Below are 17,738 nucleotides of genomic sequence, written 5' to 3'. Positions count from 1 at the left end.
CACGAAAATTTGTATTTCCTGAAAAAAAAAAAAAAAAAAAAAAAGCTCTCCTAAGGAAACCCAAGAAATTCAAGATAACACAGAGAAGAAATTCAGAATTCCATCAGATAAATTTAACAATGAGATTGAAATAAATTCTGGAGCTGAAAAATGCAAAAAGCATACTGAAGAAGGTATCAGAGTCCTTTAATAGCAGAATTGATCAAGCAGAAGAAAGAATTAGTGAGCTTGAAGACAGGTTATTTGAAAATACACAGAGGAGACAAAAAAAGAATAAAAAACAATCAAGCACACCTATAGGATCTAGGAAATAGGCTGGAAAGGGCAAATCTAAGTTATTGGCCTTAAAGAAGAAGTAGAGAAAGAGACAGGGGTAGAAAGTTTATCCAAAGCGCTAATAACAGAGACCTTCCCAAACCTAGAGAAAGATATCAATATCCAAATGCAAGACAGTTATAGAAAACATCAAACAGATTTAATCCAAAGAAGACCACCTCAAGGCATTTAATAATCTAACTCTCAAAGGTCAAGGATAAAGAAAGAATTCTAAAGGCAGCAAGAGTAAAGAAGCAAATAAACAATGGAGCTCCAATACATCTAGCAGCAGATTTTTCAATGGGAACCTTACAGGCCGGGAGAGAGTGGCATTACATATTTAAAGTGGTGAAGGAAAAAAAGACTTTTACCCTATAATAGTATATTTAGTTAAAATATCCTTCAAACATCAAGGAGAAATAAAGACTTTCCCAGACAAACAGAAGCTGAGAAATTTCATCAACACCAGACCTGTTCTACGAGAAATATTAAAGAGAGTACTTCAATCAGAAAGAAAAAGACATTAATGAGCAACAAATAATCACCTGAAGGTACAAAACTCACTGGTAATAGTAAGTACACAGAAAAACACAAGATATTATAACACTGTAACTGTGGCGTATAGAGAAATGCAAATCAAAACCACGATGTAGTACCATCTCGCACCAGTCAGAATGGCTATTAAGAAGTCAAAATGGCTGGGCATGGTGGCTCACACCTGTAATCCCAGCACTTTGGGAGGTTGAGGCAGAAGGATCACGAGGTCAGGAGTTCAAGATCAGCCTGGCCAACATAGTGAAACCCCATCTCTACTAAAAATACAAAAATTAGCCAGGCATGGTGGCAGGTGCCTGTAGTCCCAGCTACTTGAGAGTCTGAAGCAGGAGAATTGTTTGAACCCAGGAGGAGGAGATTGCAGTGAGCCGAGATCAAGCCACTGCACTCCAGCCTGGTGACAGAGCAAAACTCTGTCTCTAAATAAATAAATAAATAAAATCCATTACAAATAATACTGGAGAAATTCAAAAAATCTTTAGTGGCTACTACAAGCAACTATATGCCAATAAACTGAAAACTCTAGAAGAAACAGAAAAATAACTAGATACATACAAGCTACCGAGATTGAACCAGGAAGAAATTCAAAACCTAAAGAGACCAATAACAAGTAATGAGATCAAAGCCATAATAAAGTCTCCCAGTAAAGAAAAGTCCAAAAAATAGAGGAGGAGGGACTACTTCCAAACTCATTCTATGAGGCCAGTATTACCCTGATACCAAAACCAGATAATGACACATCAAAATAAATAAATAAATAAAACTACAGGTCAATATCTCTGATAAATACTGATGCAAAACTTGTCAACAAAATACTAGCAAACTGAATTCAGCAATACATTAGAAAGATCATTCATTATGACCAAGTGGGATATATCCCTGGGATGCAAGGATGGTTCAACATAAGCAAATCAATCAATGTGATATGTCATATTAAAAGAATGAAAGATAAAAACCATACAATCATTTCCATTGATGTTGTAAAAGCATTTGATAAAACTCAACGTACCCTCATGAAGAAAACTCTCAAAAAACTGAATATAGAAGTAACATACCTCAACATAATAAAAGCATATTTGACACATATGACAGACCCACAGCTAGTATCATACTGAATGGGGAAAAACTAAAAGCCTTTCCTCTGAGATCTGAAACATGACGAGGGTGCCCATTATCACTACTGTTGTTCAACATAATAATAGGAGTCCTAGCTAGAACAATCAGACAAGAGAAAGATATAAAGGGCATCCAAATTGGAAAGGAAGAAGTCAAATTATCCTTGTTTACAGATGATATGATTTTATATTTGGAAAAACCTAAAGACTCCACTGAAAGACTCTTAGAACTGATAAATTCAGTAAAGTTGCAGGTATGAAATCATACAAATATCAGTGGTATTTCTATATGCCAACAGTGAACAATCTTAAAAAGAAATTTTAAAAAGTTATCCCATTTACAATAGCCACAAATAAAATAAAATACCTAAGAATTAACAAAAGAAATGAAGTGAAGATCTCTACAATGAAAACTATGAAACACTGATGAAATAATTTGAAAAAGACACCAAAAAAATGGGAAGCTATTCCATGTTCATGGAATTTGAAGAATTAATATTGTTAAAATGTCCACACTACCTAAAGCAATCTACAGATTCAATGCAATCCCCATCAAAATACCAATGTCGTTCTTCAAAGAATAGAAATAGAAAAAACAATTCTAGAATTTATACGGAACCACAAAAAACTCAGAATAGCCAAAACCATCCTAAGCAAAGAGAACAAAAGTGAAAAAATCACGTTAACTGACTTCAAATTATACTACAGAGCTATAGTAACCCAAACATCATGGTACTGACATAAAAACAGACACATAGACCAATGGAACAGAATAGAGAACCCAGAAAAAATCCACACACCTACAGTGAACCCATTTTCAACAAAAGTGCAAACAAGATAAACTGGGGAAAAGACAGCCTCTTTAATAAATGGTGCTGGGAAAACTAGATAGCTATATGCAGAAGAATGAAACTAGACCCTCTATCTCCAGCCATATACAAAAATAAAATAAAAATAGATTAAAGTCTTAAATCTAAGACTTCAAACTATGAAACTACTACAAGGAAACATGGGAGAAAATCTCTAGGACATTGGTCTGGGCAAAAATTTCTTGAGCAACACCCCACAAACATAGGCAACCAAAGCAAAAACGGACAAACGGGATCACATCAAGTTAAAAACCTTCCGCACAGCAAATAAAACAATCAACAAAGTGAAGAGACAATTTACAGAATGGGAGAAAATATTTGCAAACTACCAATCTGACAATGGATTAATAACCAGAACACCTAAGGAGCTCAAACAACTCTACCGGAAGAAATCTAATAATCTGGCTACAAAATGGGCAAAAGATCTGAATAGATATTTCTTAAGACATACAAATGGAAAACAGGCATATGAAAAGGTGTTCAACATCACTGATCATCAGAGAAATGTCATCAAAACTACAATGAGATATCATCTTATCCCAGTTAAAATGGCTCTTATCCAAAAGACAGGCAATAAAAAATGCTGGTGAGGATGTGGAGCACAGGGGACCCTTGTACACTGTTGTTAGGAATGTAAATTAGCACAACCACTATGGGGAACAGTTTGAAGGATTCTCACAGAACTAAAAATTGGGCAACCATATTATCCAGCAATCCCACTGCAGGGTATATACCCAAATAAAAGGGAATCAGTATATTGAAGAGATATCTGCACGCCTATGTTTGTTGCAGCACTGTTTACAATAGCTAAGATTTGAAAGCAACCTAAATGTCCATCAACAGATGAACAGATAAAGAAAATGTGGTACATATACACAATGAAGTACCATTAAGCCATAAAAAAGAATGAGATCCAGTCATTTGCAACAACAGGGATGGAACTGGAGATCATTATGTTAAGTGAAATAAGCTAGGCACAGAAAGACAAACATCACATGTTCTCACTTATCTGTGGGTTCTAAAAAATGAAAAAAAATTGAACTCATCGACATAGAGAGTAGAAAGATGGTTATCAGAAGTTGGGAAGAGTAGTGGGAGGCTGTAGGGAAGGTAAGGGTGAATAACAGGTACAAAAGATAAAAACAAAAAGAATGACTAATACCTAATATTTGATAGCACAGTAGGGTGACTGTAGCCAATAATAACTTAATTGTACATTTTAAAATAAAGAGTGTAACTGCATTGTTTGTAACAAAAAGATATCAAAAGGATAAATGTATCAAAAGGATAAATGCTTGAGGGGACAGAACACATTCACCATGATGTGCTTATTTCACATTGCAGGCCTGTATCAAACTATCTCATGAACCCCATAAATATATATATCTACTATGTACCCATAAACATTTAATTTAAAAAAAAAAAGAAATTTGCCAAGATCACACAGCTTATAAACAGAGGTGAACCCAGGCAGCTCGACTCCAGATCTTCTGCTCTTAGCCACTCTCCTTAACTGTGGCAAGAAGGGATGGAAACTCCCTTCTGAGAGACACTAGACTAAGCAGCCTACATAAACTGCAGTGTTTGCTCAATTTCTAGAAACAGCAACTACATTCTTTCAATTTAACCCCCTACTAAGACAAATCAGGTTTTAAAAACCAACACAACCACAACAATAAAAATCAGGCCATACTTATCAGACTTGTAATTCTAACAATGCACTGAAAAAAATGTACATTGCATTTTTGTAATGCTGTATTTTAGGAAAAATTACTTCACAATAGGCAGCAAAATATTTTTGTTTATACAAAAGTGCTCCCTTCTTTAAATCATACTAAATGGATTACATAATGCATGATGGAGAAATGTCTTAAACTAACTAGAAGTCTTATTTTCATGATTTGCATGTTGAAGGGTCAGTAACTAGTCTCAATCTATTCCAAGCCAAGTATCTGCTTCTGTTTGACTTCAAAGACATTCTGGAGTAAATTATGTAGATGATAAAGGTTACAGTTCAACAAGCTTGTAAAGTTTAGTCTGAGTCTCCATGAACCCACATTCACCTGGAATGACATTATAATAGAAATCAACAGCATCAGTAACCAAAACAGCATGGTATGGGTAGCAAAACAGACACATAGACCAATGGAGCAGAATAGAGACCTCACAAATAATACCACACATCTACAACCATCTCATCTTTGACAAACCTGACAAAAACAAGCAATGGGGAAAGGATCTCCTATTCAGTAAATGGTGCTGGGAAAACCGACTAGCCATATGCAGAAAAATGAAACTGGACCCCTTCCTTACACCTTATAGAAAAATTAACTCAAGATGGATTAAAGACTTAAATGTAAAACCCAAAACCATAAAAACCCTGGAGGAAAACCTAGGCAATAACATTCAGGACATAGGCATGGGCAAAGACTTCATGACAAAAACGACAAATGCAATGGCAACAAAAGCAAAAATTGACAAATAGGATCTAATTAATTAAACTAAAGAGCTTCTGCACAGCAAAACAAACTATCATCAGAGTGAACAAGCAACCTATAGAATGGGAGAAAATTTTTGCAATCTACCCATCTGAAAAGGTCTAATATCCAGAATTTACAAGGAACTTAAACATATTTATAAGAAAAAATAAACAACCCCATCCAAAAGTGTGCAACGGATATGAACAGACACTTCTCAAAAGAAGACACTTATGTGGCCAACAAACATATGAAAAAAAGCTCAACATCACTGATCATCAGAGAAATGCAAATCAAAACCACAATGAGATACCATCTCACACCAGTTAGAATGACGATTAAAAAGTAGGAAACAAGGTGCTGGCGAGGTTGTGGAGAAATAGGAACGCTTTTACGTGTTGGTGGGAATGTAAATTAGTTCAGCCATTGTGGAAGACAGTATGGCGATTCCTCAAGGATCTAGAACCAGAAATACCATTTGACCCAGCAATCCCATTACTAGGTATATACCCAAAGGAATATAAATCATTCTACTATAAAGACACATGCACACGTATGTTTTCTGCAGCACTATTTACAATAGCAAAGACATGGAACCAACCCAAATGCCCATCAGTGATAGACTGGATAAAGAAAATGTGGTACATATACACCATGGAGTACTATGCAGCCATAACAAGGAATGAGATCATGTCCTTTGCAGGGACATGGATGAAGCTGGAAGCCATCATCTTCAGCAAACTAGCACAGGAACAGAAAACCAAATACTACATGTTCTCACTCATAAGTGGGAGTTGAACAATGAGAACACATAGACACAAAGAGGGAAACAACACATACCAGGGCCTGCTGCGGGGTGGGGGATGAGGGGAGGGAACTTAGGGGACAAGTCAATAGGTGCAGCAAATCACCATGGCACACGTGTACCTATGTAACAAACCTGCACATTCTACACATGTATCCTGATTTTTTTAGAAGAAATATATATATATTTTATATATATTATATATTTATATGTATAATATATATTATATGTATTATATTATTCATATATATATTATATTATCCCATTGCCACAGGCTAGATTTTAAGCACTAACTTGTTTTGTACCTATCCTTTATCAAATAGTCTTCCTCCAGGGCTTCCTTCAAAGACCAAGAAATTTTCTTACATTGAATAGCGTCAAATATTAACCTTACTTTAGTGTGACCATAACCAGTTTTGAGCCTGTCCAGGTTGTTCACAGAGACCTATTCCTTCTTCATAAATGTATCTTGTAAAGACAGACAGAAGGCAAATTCAAGTAAAAAGGGTCTTCATGTGTGAAGAATCTAATTTGTCAACTCCAACTTAGCATTTCTCATTAATAAAGGAAAACAAATTACAACAGAAGGAAAAGTTAGGTGAATTATTAAATTTAGTCAGCTATCCTATTTCACTTAAATTCTTTAAACACAAAGTATACCGTTGCAATCACTTTTTGCTTTTAAAAAATTACAGTTTAAAATTTCTTTTGAAAAAATATTTTCAACAGAATTCCACATATTTCCAAGATTGTGTTTTTTAATGTTACTTCAAGACAATATCTCAAAAATAGAATGCATTGTTTTTGTCTTTACAGAAAAAAGTCAATGATGCAATCAACAGAACACAAACGCCTGTATTTCCCCAACTGTGATGTTTAAGACGCACTTTCAACTTAACTCCTGCTAAATTTTGTTAGTGAAAAATGCCAGAAAAGAACCATTTCCACAGTATGAGTATAAAGCAGGAAGCTGGTCAAACAAGATGGAATCGTTTAAAAAGGCACACATCCAGTTTCAGGGGAGAAACAGCTTTTTAAACTTCTTCACCTTGGGCCCATAATCTTGAAAATTTTTGCTCTCTGACTTCTGCAGATCACTGCCCAGTGAAAAAACAATGCCACACACCATCTATCAAGGGAAATCTCTCTGAAAAGCAAGGTTGAACCTTTCTTTAGACATCTCAAAGAAAACACAGTTATTATGAAGTCTTCCCAGACCAACCCCAGCCAATGGATATTTCTGTTACTTGGAATTTGATTTTCACAGAATTTCAGAGATCAAAGGAACATTAACAATGAGGAAACAGAAGCTCAGAGAAGTTAAGTGACTTGGCAAAAATGATGTTGACTTGTTAGGTGGCATAGTTTAACAAGGACCCTTGTTTCTTCACGGGCAGACTGATGTTCCCACAGTAGAACACTGGGTTGTCATCTAATTTTGTATTATACAATACAAATTATCTCTCTAATAAAATTATGAAATTCTCAAAGACAGAAGCTGTAACATTTATTTCTCTTGAAACTTCAAGGTCGCTCTCCTAGTTCTGGGACCATAAAATACTCAAATAAATATTTACCAAAATAAAGATCTAAAGGAGTAAATAAATGTGCACAGCAATAGATCTTGACAAAATGGCAAAAATCCACTCTTCCATATTCAAAAAACTCCCCCCCAAACTCTAATATTTGTTTGTAAGTCTGTTTACTTATATTTCCAGAAAGATTCTCGAAGAGGACATCTTTTCTTACTTTTTTGGATAAGTATGGGCTTCTCTGACTACCATCTTAAAAGAATATACTTGATAAAGTATTAAGTAACTCCAGGACATGAGTTACCCATGAGAGATCACTTGCCAACAATTAACTGATCTGCAATATTCCAAAAAGAGAGATGGCTCTTAATCAATAAATAAATTCTGGGTCTAATTATAGTGGCATGAAAATATTTAAGCAATTATAAACTACTCACTTAATATTCAGTTAGAATGACATTATTATTGAGCTAGAAATCAAATGATAACACAGAAAATAACAATATAAATGCTAACCTTGAGTTTTTCCAAAAAAACAACTGTTGTCAAGGTCACAAACACACTGAGCCAAGTCTTGTTATTCCTTTATCCCATAGCTATTGTACTACTGGGCATGAAAGTGGATGTGCTAGACATTTTCCATTTGTCATTTTCCATTTGTCTCTCCAGACCTTCACTCTGCTCTTCTCCATCCTGTTCTAAGCCTGGTCAGCTGACCTCTATGAACTTCATCAAAGGACCCCCTTGCCCTTGGACTTTTACATGGGTTTGGCCAGTAAAAGCTAGTGGCTACAAATCAAAGGAAGAACAGAGAGGCCAAGATATTTATTCTACTTCCTCCTCCTTGCTAGATCACATTGGTTAAGTTTCTCCTCTGCAATGAAGACCACAGCTCATGTCAGACAGCCTTTCCATTACAGCTGCTCTCTGGTAGTTCTCTCCGTTTTCCCTGATAGGTCAAGAAGTAGTAAAGGCTCCCTGTTGTCACTAACCCCGACTTCTGCTTCCTGCACCACCCCTTGTTAGTTTCTCTTACTCTGCCCATACCTTTGTAACTAGTCCCTTCAGTAAACTGTTCAGTTATCCCATTTGAGTATTGAGATGGTTTGGCTCTGGGTCCCCAGCCAAATCTCCTCTTGAATTATAATCCCCATGTGTCAAGAGAGGGGCCTGATGGAAGGTGATTGGATTACAGGGACAGTTTCCCCTATGCTGTTCTTGTGATAGCGAGTTCTCACGAGATGTGACGGTTTTAAAAGTGGCAGTTTCCCCTGCACATTCTCTCTCTCCTGCCACCTTGTGAGAAAGGTGCCTGCTTCCCTTTTGCTTACTGCCATGATTGTTAACTTTCCTGAGGCCTCCACAGCCATGCAGAACTGTGAGTCAGTTAAACCTCTTTCCTTCAAAAATTACCCAGTTTCAGGTATTCTTTATAGCAGTGTGAAAATGGACTAATTCAGAGAATTTGTACCAGCAGAGTGGGGTACTGCTATAAAAATAACCTGACAATGTGGAAGCATCTTTGAAACTGGGTAACAGGCAGGGGTTGGAAAAGTTTGGAAGGCTCAGAAGAAAAGAAGATATGGGAAAGTTGTGGACTTCCTAAAGAATTGTTGAATGGTTTTGACCAAAATGCTGACAGTGATATGGACAATGAAGTCCAGGCTGAGGTGGTCTCAGATGAAGATGAGGAACTTAGTGGGAACTGGAGTGAAGGTCACTCATGCTACGCTTTAGCAAAGAGACTGGCGGCATTTTGCCTCTGCCCTAGAGATCTGTGGAGCTTTGAACTCGAAAGATGATTTAGGGTATCTGGCAGAAGAAATTTCTAAGCAGAAAAGCATTCAAGAGCTGACCTGGCATTTTCTGAAAGCATTCAGTCAGATATGTTCACAGAGATGGTTTGAGATTGATACTTATGTTTAAAAAAGAAGCAGCGAATAAAGGTTTGGAAAACTTGCAGCCTGGCCCTGTGGTAGAAAAGAAAAACCCATTTTCTAGGGAGGAATTCAAGCTGGCTGAAGAAATTTGCATAAAAAATGAGGAATGGAATGCTAATACCAAGACAATGGGGAAAATGCCTCCAGACCATGTCAGAGATCTTCCTGGCAGCCCCTCCTATCACAGACCTGGAAGCCTAGGAAAGAAAAATGGTTTTGTGGGCTGGGCCTGGGGCCCCACTGCTCTGTGTGGCCCTGGGGCATGACACCCTAAGTCTCAGTCACTCCAGCTCAAGCCGAGGCTAAAAGGGGCCAAGATACAGCTCAGGGCATTGCTTTAAAGCGTGCAAGCCCCAAGCCTTGGCAGCCGACACATGGTGTTGGGCTTGCAGGTATGCAGAAGACAAGAGCTGAGCTTTGGGAGCCTCCACCTAGATTTCAGAGGATGTATGAAAATACCTGGATGTCCAGGCAAAAGTCTGCTGCTGGGGCATAGCCCTCATGGAGAGCCTCTAATAGGGCAATGCAGAGGGAAAATGGGGGGTCAGGGTGCCCACACAGAGTCCCCACTGGGGCACTGCCTGGTGGGGCTGTGAGAAGAGGGCCAACGTCCTCCAGACCCCAGAATGGTAGATCCACTCACAGCTTGCACCATGTGCCTGGAAAAGCCAGGGGCACTCGATGCCAGCCTTTGAAAGCAGCCATGGGGACTGTCCCCTACAGATCCACAGGGAAGGAGCTGCCAATGCCCTGGGAGCTCACCTCTTCCATCAGCATGCCCTGGGTGTGAGACATGGAATCAGAGGAGACCATTCTGGAGCTTTAATGAATTAAAAAAAATTTTTTTAACAAGTACCCTGCCAGGTTTTGGACTTGCATAGGGCCTGTGGCCTCTTTGGTTTGGCCAATTTCTCGCATTTGGAATGGGAACATTTACCCAATGCCTGTGCCCCCACTGTATCTTAGAAGTAACTAACTTCCTTTTGATTTTATAGGCTCACAGGTAGAAGAGACTTGCTTGTCTCAGATGAGACTTTGGACTTGGACTCTTGAGTTAATGCTGGAATGAGTTAAGGCTTTGGGGGACTGTTGGAAAGGCATGATTGGTTTTGAAATTTGAAAAGGACATGAGATTTGGGAGGGGCCAGGGGTGGAATAATATGGTTTGGCTCTGTATCCCCACCTAAATCTCATTTTGAATTGTAATCCCCACATGTTGAGGCAGGGACCCAGTGGGAGGTGACTGGATCACGGGGGCAGTTTCCCCCATGCTGTTCTCATGATAGTGAGGGAGTGCTCATGAGATCTAATGGTTTTAAAAGTGGAAGCTTCCCCTGCACATTCTCTCTCTCCTGCCACCTTGTGAAAAAGATGCCTGCTTCCCCTTTGCCTTCTGGCATGATTGTAAGTGTCCTGAGGCCTCCCTAGCCATGTGGAACTGTGAGTCAATTAAACTTCTTTTCTTTATAAATTATCCAGTCTCACGTAGTACCTTTATAGCAGTGTGAACATGAACTAATACAAGTATATATATACAGATATATATATACTTGTATTAGTACATATACACATATATATATATACTTGTATTAGTGTATATATACACATATATGTATATATACACTTATATATATACACATATGTATATATACACATATATATATACCTGTGTGTGTATATATATACACATATATACACACATATATACACATATATACACACATATATATACACATATATATACACACACATATATATACATATATACACACATATATATACACATATATATACACACATATATATACACATATATATACACACATATATATATACATATATATACACACATATATATATACACACACATATATATACCTGTGTCCAGCTAGGACTCAGAATGATCCTTTGGGATAGAGGTCCTTCCTGTCTCATGTTGCCAGTTCCACACAATTTTTTGTTGGGGAGGGAATGGCAATCTTTGGTCACTTGTGTTTTGGTGTCATATCTAAGAAGGCTTTGCCTGACCCAAGGATACAGAGATATATATATTTCTATAGTTTCTTCTCAGAGCTTTATAGTTATAGCCCTTACATTTAGGAATTTTGAATTCCTTTTCATGCATGATGTGAGATTAGTTGAAATTGCTCTTTCTACATGTAGATATATAATTGCCCTAGCACCATCTGTTGAAAAGACTACTCCTCATTGAATGGTATTGACATTTTTGTCAAAAATCAATTTACCATGAAGGGTTTATTTCTAGACTCTCAATTCTGTTCCACTAATCTATATGTCTATCCCTATGCTATGCCATTACATTGTCTCTTTTTTTTTTTTTTGAGATGGAGTTTCGCTCTTGTTGCCCAGGCTGGAGTGCAATGGCATGATCTTGGTTCACTGCAACCTCTGCCTCCCTGGTTCAAGCAATTCTCCTGCCTCAGCTTCCCGAGTAGCTGGGACTACAGGCACATGCCACCATGCCTGGCTATTTTTTTTGTATTTTTATAACAGACAGGGTTTCACCATGTTGGCCAGGCTGGTCTCAAACTCCTGACCTCAAGTGATCCTCCTGCCTCGACCTCCCAAAGTGCTGGGATTATAGGCATGAGCCACTGCACTTGGGCCACACTGTTTTGATTACTGTAGCTTTATAGTAAGTTTTGAAACCAGAAAGTATTAGTCTTCCAGTTTTGTTGTTCTTGTTTAAAACATCTTGGCTAATCTGGGCCCTTCACATTTCCATATCAAATTTAGGATCAGCTCGTCAATTTCTGCAAAAATGCCCACAGGGATTTTGATAGGAATTGCACTAAATCTATCTACTAATTTAGAAAGAATTGCCACCTTAACCATATTAAGTCTTCTAATCCATGAAGGTTGAATGTTTCCATTTATTTAGGTCTTTAATTTTACTCAGCAATGTTTTGTAGTTTTCAGTGTACAATTCTTTCAGTTATTACTGAGTATTCTTTTGGTGTCATTGTAAGTGGAGTTAATTTCTTAATCTCTTTTTCAGAGTGTTCATTATAGTATATAGAAATATAATTAATTTTTGTGAAATCAATTGGTCTTGTATTCTGCAACTTTGATGAACATATTAGTGGTAGTAACTTTTCTGTGGAATCCTTAGGATTTTCTATATATAGGGTCACATCCTCTGTGCATAAAGGCAGTTTTATCCTCTCCAGTCTAGATGTCTTTCAATTATTTCTTGCCTGACTGTACCAGCTAGAACTTCCATTCCAGTGTTGTACAAAATTGTGAGAGCAGACATCCTAGCCTTGTTCCCAATCTCAGGAAGCAAGCATTCACACTTACCATTTAAATATGTTGCTAGCTGCAGCTTTTTCATGAATCCCCTTAGGTTAAAGTTCATTTCTACTTCTAATTTGTTGAGAATTTTTATTATGAATGATACTGGATTTTGCGAAGTGTTTTTCTGTGTCTAACGATGATTATATGTGTTTTATCCTTTATTTCACTAATTTTTTTGTGTTATATTCATTGATTTTTGGATGTGAAATCTTTTTGGCATAAATCCCACTGGATTATGGTATATAATCCATTCTATGTGTTGCTAATATTGCTGATGTTTTACTGAAGATTTTTTCACCTCTATTCATGATGTTGGTCTGCAGTTTTCTTTTCTTGCAATATCTTCATCTGGCTTTGGTATAGGACAATACTGGCCTTGCTGAGTGAGTTGTACTTCCTCCTCTATTTTCCAGAAAAGTCTGTGAAAGATTGCTATTATTTATTATTTAAATGTTGAATAGAATTCATGAGAGTAGTCATCTGGGTATGAGCTTTGTAGAATGATTTTTAGTTACTAATTCAATTGCTTTATTTAGTATAACTCTATTCAGATTCTCTATTTCTTCTTGAGTTTTAGTAGTTATGTCTTTCAATGATTTTTCTCATTTCCTCTAAGTTGTCTAATTTAATGGGATAAAGTTGTTCATAGTATTCCCTTAAAATCCTTTTAATTTCTGTAGGGATAGGAGCAATGTCTCCTCTTTCATTCCCAATTTTGATAATTTGTATCTTCAGTCTTTTTTTTGGTCAGTCTAACTAAAGTTTTGCCTATGTTAATTGTTTCCAATAACTAATTTTTAGTTTCATTGATTTTCTCCATTTTCTATTTTACTGTTTTCTACTCCAATACTTATTTCCTTTCTTTTCTATTTCTTTTAGGTTTAATTTGTTCTTATTTTTCTTTTTCTGTTCTCTTTTTATTTTCTAGTAGAAATGGGGGGGTCTCACTATGTTGTCTAGGCTAGTTTCAAACTCCTGGCCTCAAGTGATTCTCTCACTTTGCCTCCCTAAATGCTGGGATTACATGAGTGAACCATCACACTCTGCCTTTTTTTGTTTTTTGTTTTAAGGTAGAACCTTAAGTTGCTGATTTGAAACCTCTCTTCTATTCCAGTACAGCATTTCTCCTTGGTTTCTTGATATTAGAGTGTCAGAATACTCTACAACTTGGTCTTTGGACCCTTAATCTTTAGCTACACTCACTCTGTTATCATCTTGTCTAGTCTCATGGCTTTAAATATAATCTATATATTGACAGTGCTCAGGCCAGACCACTCCCTCTAAATTTTAGTTGCATATATCTATCCAACTGCCTTTTATCTTAGATGTTAGACAGCTCTAGTTTAACAAGCACCAAGTTGAAATCCTGCTCCCAGCCCCCTAACACAAATTGGCTTCTTCACCAGTCTTCCGCATCTTAGTTAACAGCAACGCTATCCTTACCATTGCTCAGGACAAAATCCTAGGGTCATCTTTTAACTCTATCCTTGACTCATTTTCTCTCAGACCATAGATCCAATTCATCAGGAAATCCTATTAGATCTACCTGCAAAACATATACACATTCTAGTCACTTTACTACCTCCACTGCAAACCCCCTACTCCAAGCCACCATACTCCCTCACCTAGATTATAGCCTCATAACTAACCTCTCTACTTCCATCTTTGCCCCCTACATCTTCTCTCAAAAAAATACAGCCAGAGAGGATTCTGTAAAAATATAAATTGTATCACCTCATTCCTCTGCTTAAAATTTGCCAACTCAGCCTATGAGAATAATGTCAACCCACTTTCAATAGCCCACAAAGCCCTCCAGTGATCCATCTGACTTCATCTCCCACAACTGTCACTCTTGCTTACTTTGCCTTAGCCACACTGTTTCTTGAACATATGGCATGCTCCCACCTAAAAAAGTCTGTCCACTGACTGTCTTATTTCCTGGAATACTTTTTCCCCAATATTTACATGGCTTATCCTTTCTCACCCTCAAGACTTTGCTCAGGTATCATCATCTTCTCCACATGACTAACTCTGGCCACTTCCCTTTAAATTATATTCAACACCAATATCAGTACCCCCAACATTCATTACCCTGCTCATTTTTTTCCTGTAGCACTTATTTACCTTCAAATATAATGTATACTATACTTCATATGTTTATTGCTTATTGCATATATGTCCCAAAAGAATGCAAGCCCTTTTAGGGCAGAGACTTTTGTCTGTTTTATTTATGGATGCATCCCAAGGGACTAGGTATATGCATTGCATATATCAGATATCTATTAAGTATTTGTTGAATGAATAAATTTAAAAAGCAGAACTCTACTAGCTATCATCAATTGAAATGTTAGTTATGCCTTAAAAGTTGAATTTATTCATGCCTTCATTCATTCAACAAATACTGAATAGCTTCTCTTTGCCAGGCACTGCAATGGACACTGGGGATATTCAAGACAGAAGACAGAAAAGGCCCTGTTGATGTGGAGCTTACTTATTAATTTTCTGTCTCTCCTTATAGAATGTAAAAATAAAAAATATATATAATTCTTGTAATAATATGTGTTATAGCCAGGCATCATAGCTCATGCCTGTAATTGCAGCTACTCAGGAGGCTGAGGAAGGAAGATCGCTTGAGCCCAGGAGTTGGAGTTATGACCGTACCACTGCGCTCCAGCCTGAGCGACACAGTGAGACCCCATCTCTAAAAATGTAAGTAAATAAATAAATTGTGTTACAAAAACAATAGGATAAATAAGTAAACATGCCAATTATTAGGGGTAGTGAGCTAGGGAGTACCCCTTCAACTAGAATAACAACTACACTTGATCTGAGATGTCAAAACAGGATGAGGAAAAGCCAGTCATGCAGAAACCTGGTGTAAAAAAATATTCCAGGTAGACAAAAAGTATAAAGCTTTGGGAGGAAGATGGACCTTGGCAAGTTTAACAAACAACAAAGCCAGTATGATTTGAAAGTAGAGTATGAGGAGAAGATACAGTGGGACGGCATCCTGTGGCATCTATCCACTGTAGAGACCCTAAACCCACCCTGACATTTGTAATAAATTAGATGCATCCTGGAATGGTACTTTTATATCACCTTCTCTCTCCCGTGCTCCCTCCTCTCGTATTCTTTTTTCTTTCAAGAATGAGAGCCAATGGCATAGACAGGCAGTGTCATTGCTAAGAAATCTGAAAAGACTATTCTTTAGTCCATCTAGTACTCCTGTGCAAACAGAAAAAGTTGTGCCTTCCTCAGAACATTTTACTGCCACCTGTTAGAAAAATACGTAATAAATAAGAATATCAGCAACTCACTCATAATTGTACAATGTCCTATATGTAGTATGTGGCAGCCCTGGTTGCAGAGATAGAGAAAAGTAGCTCTATGCAAAATATGCAAACCAAAATGGTTCCATTTTTTCCTGTATGTCATATACCAAATGCTGCAGATGCTAAATATACATATAGATTTACATGCATTGCAAATTACTACTATTCTGCATTAGCTACAGTTGGCTACTGATTCTGATAGCATTTTCCTCATGAGAAAAAGAAGGAGTCTTTTTGAATATTAGTCAATGGAGAAAATACTGTGTTTACAGTAAAGTGATACAGATTTAAGTGGCTGTAACCACTGATGTAGCTTTATAAAAGTGGTAAAAGTCTTAAATACATCCACAAGTGTTAGAAGTAGTGATCATCAGACAGTCTATCTGAAGAAAATATTAAGACAGTGTTTTCTCTGGAATGCATTTGCCTATATTACCTCATGTAATTCAAACATTATTTTTATTTTATAGTTTCCTGTTTACGTTTTTAAAAATAAGTCAAAGGATATTTTGGTAAAGTAACAGATTCCAAAAAAAAGCAAAAAAAAAAAAAAACCCACATTTTCAAGCTTAATCCCAAAGAAGACCATTAGTTTCATCATTTAGGCTAAAGTTTTCTAATTTAGGAAAGAAAAATGTGTGTCTTTGACTTTATGAGAAATAATCTGTGATACTGTGTACATCTGTGATTTCTAGATGAATAGCATTCGAATGCCACTTCAATATGATTAAAATCAGTAACCAACTAAAAAAATCCATAAAGGATAGCTTGTTCTGAAAGTGTCCAATGATGGAAGAGTGCCACCTAGTGTTCAATGTAGATTCAACATATCCTGCCCAAAAAGCCATTTCAAAAAGCCATTTCACAAATACCCTCAATTTTAGCCCTGTAGTTATTCATTAAACCATAGTAATTTTGCAGAGCCCTAGTCAAGTATCAAAATATGAATTGTGAATTCCTGAAAAAAATGTATATCACCTATATCCACTAGAAACTGAGTTTTCGAAAAGGAAGTTAAATTTCTATAGCTACATAAAAGCAAAAAAAGAGTTACTCAAAAAAAAAAATTTAAACATCGTGACCCTAAGTAGTAGGCTAGAAAGCACATGAGGTTCTAGGCTAAATAGATTCAAATTAGGGCCCTACCGCTTTCTAGCAGCATAATCTTGGGTATTTTAAAAAACTGAGGTTTCCTTATGTGAAAAGAATATACAGTAGGCATTCAATAAGTGATAAACTATTAAGAAAAAGAGATTTCCCATTCTTTTTTTAAGAATAAGTTACTAAGTTTCTTTTTTTAAAGAAAAGTGAGAGCAAGTTTATTAAGAAAGTAAAGGAATAAAAGAATGCCTACTCCATAGGAAGAGCAGCCTCTCTTTGTTTTTAATATATCCCCTTCAGTCACCAGGACTTTAGGAGACATTTTAATGAAAGGATAGCTTGTGCCAGGTCAACAATTTCATTTCTCTCTAATTCCTTG

At 36.8% G+C, this 17,738-nt stretch overlaps 1 protein-coding gene across 6 annotated transcripts in view; it reads right to left on the bottom strand.

The window, feature by feature from the left end:
- The window catches only part of NME7 (NME/NM23 family member 7), a 229,751-nt gene that overhangs the window by 191,211 nt on the left and 20,802 nt on the right, over positions 1–17,738 (bottom strand). For 2 of the 6 annotated variants that reach the window (XM_063648952.1, XM_063648966.1), the window contains exon 2: positions 14,370–14,472. The exons of the other annotated variants lie outside the window; for them this stretch is intronic. In XM_063648952.1, coding sequence (XP_063505022.1) covers positions 14,370–14,372 — 3 coding nt within the window. In that variant the 5' untranslated portion in view covers positions 14,373–14,472. The remainder of the gene's footprint in view (positions 1–14,369; positions 14,473–17,738) is intronic. 6 annotated transcript variants of the gene reach the window in all.

The sequence above is a fragment of the Pongo pygmaeus genome, chromosome 1 (genome assembly GCF_028885625.2).
Source record: "Pongo pygmaeus isolate AG05252 chromosome 1, NHGRI_mPonPyg2-v2.0_pri, whole genome shotgun sequence".
Lineage (NCBI taxonomy): Eukaryota > Metazoa > Chordata > Mammalia > Primates > Hominidae > Pongo > Pongo pygmaeus.
Note: the sequence above shows the minus strand (reverse complement) of the source record. Positions and strands in the feature narration are given on the sequence as shown.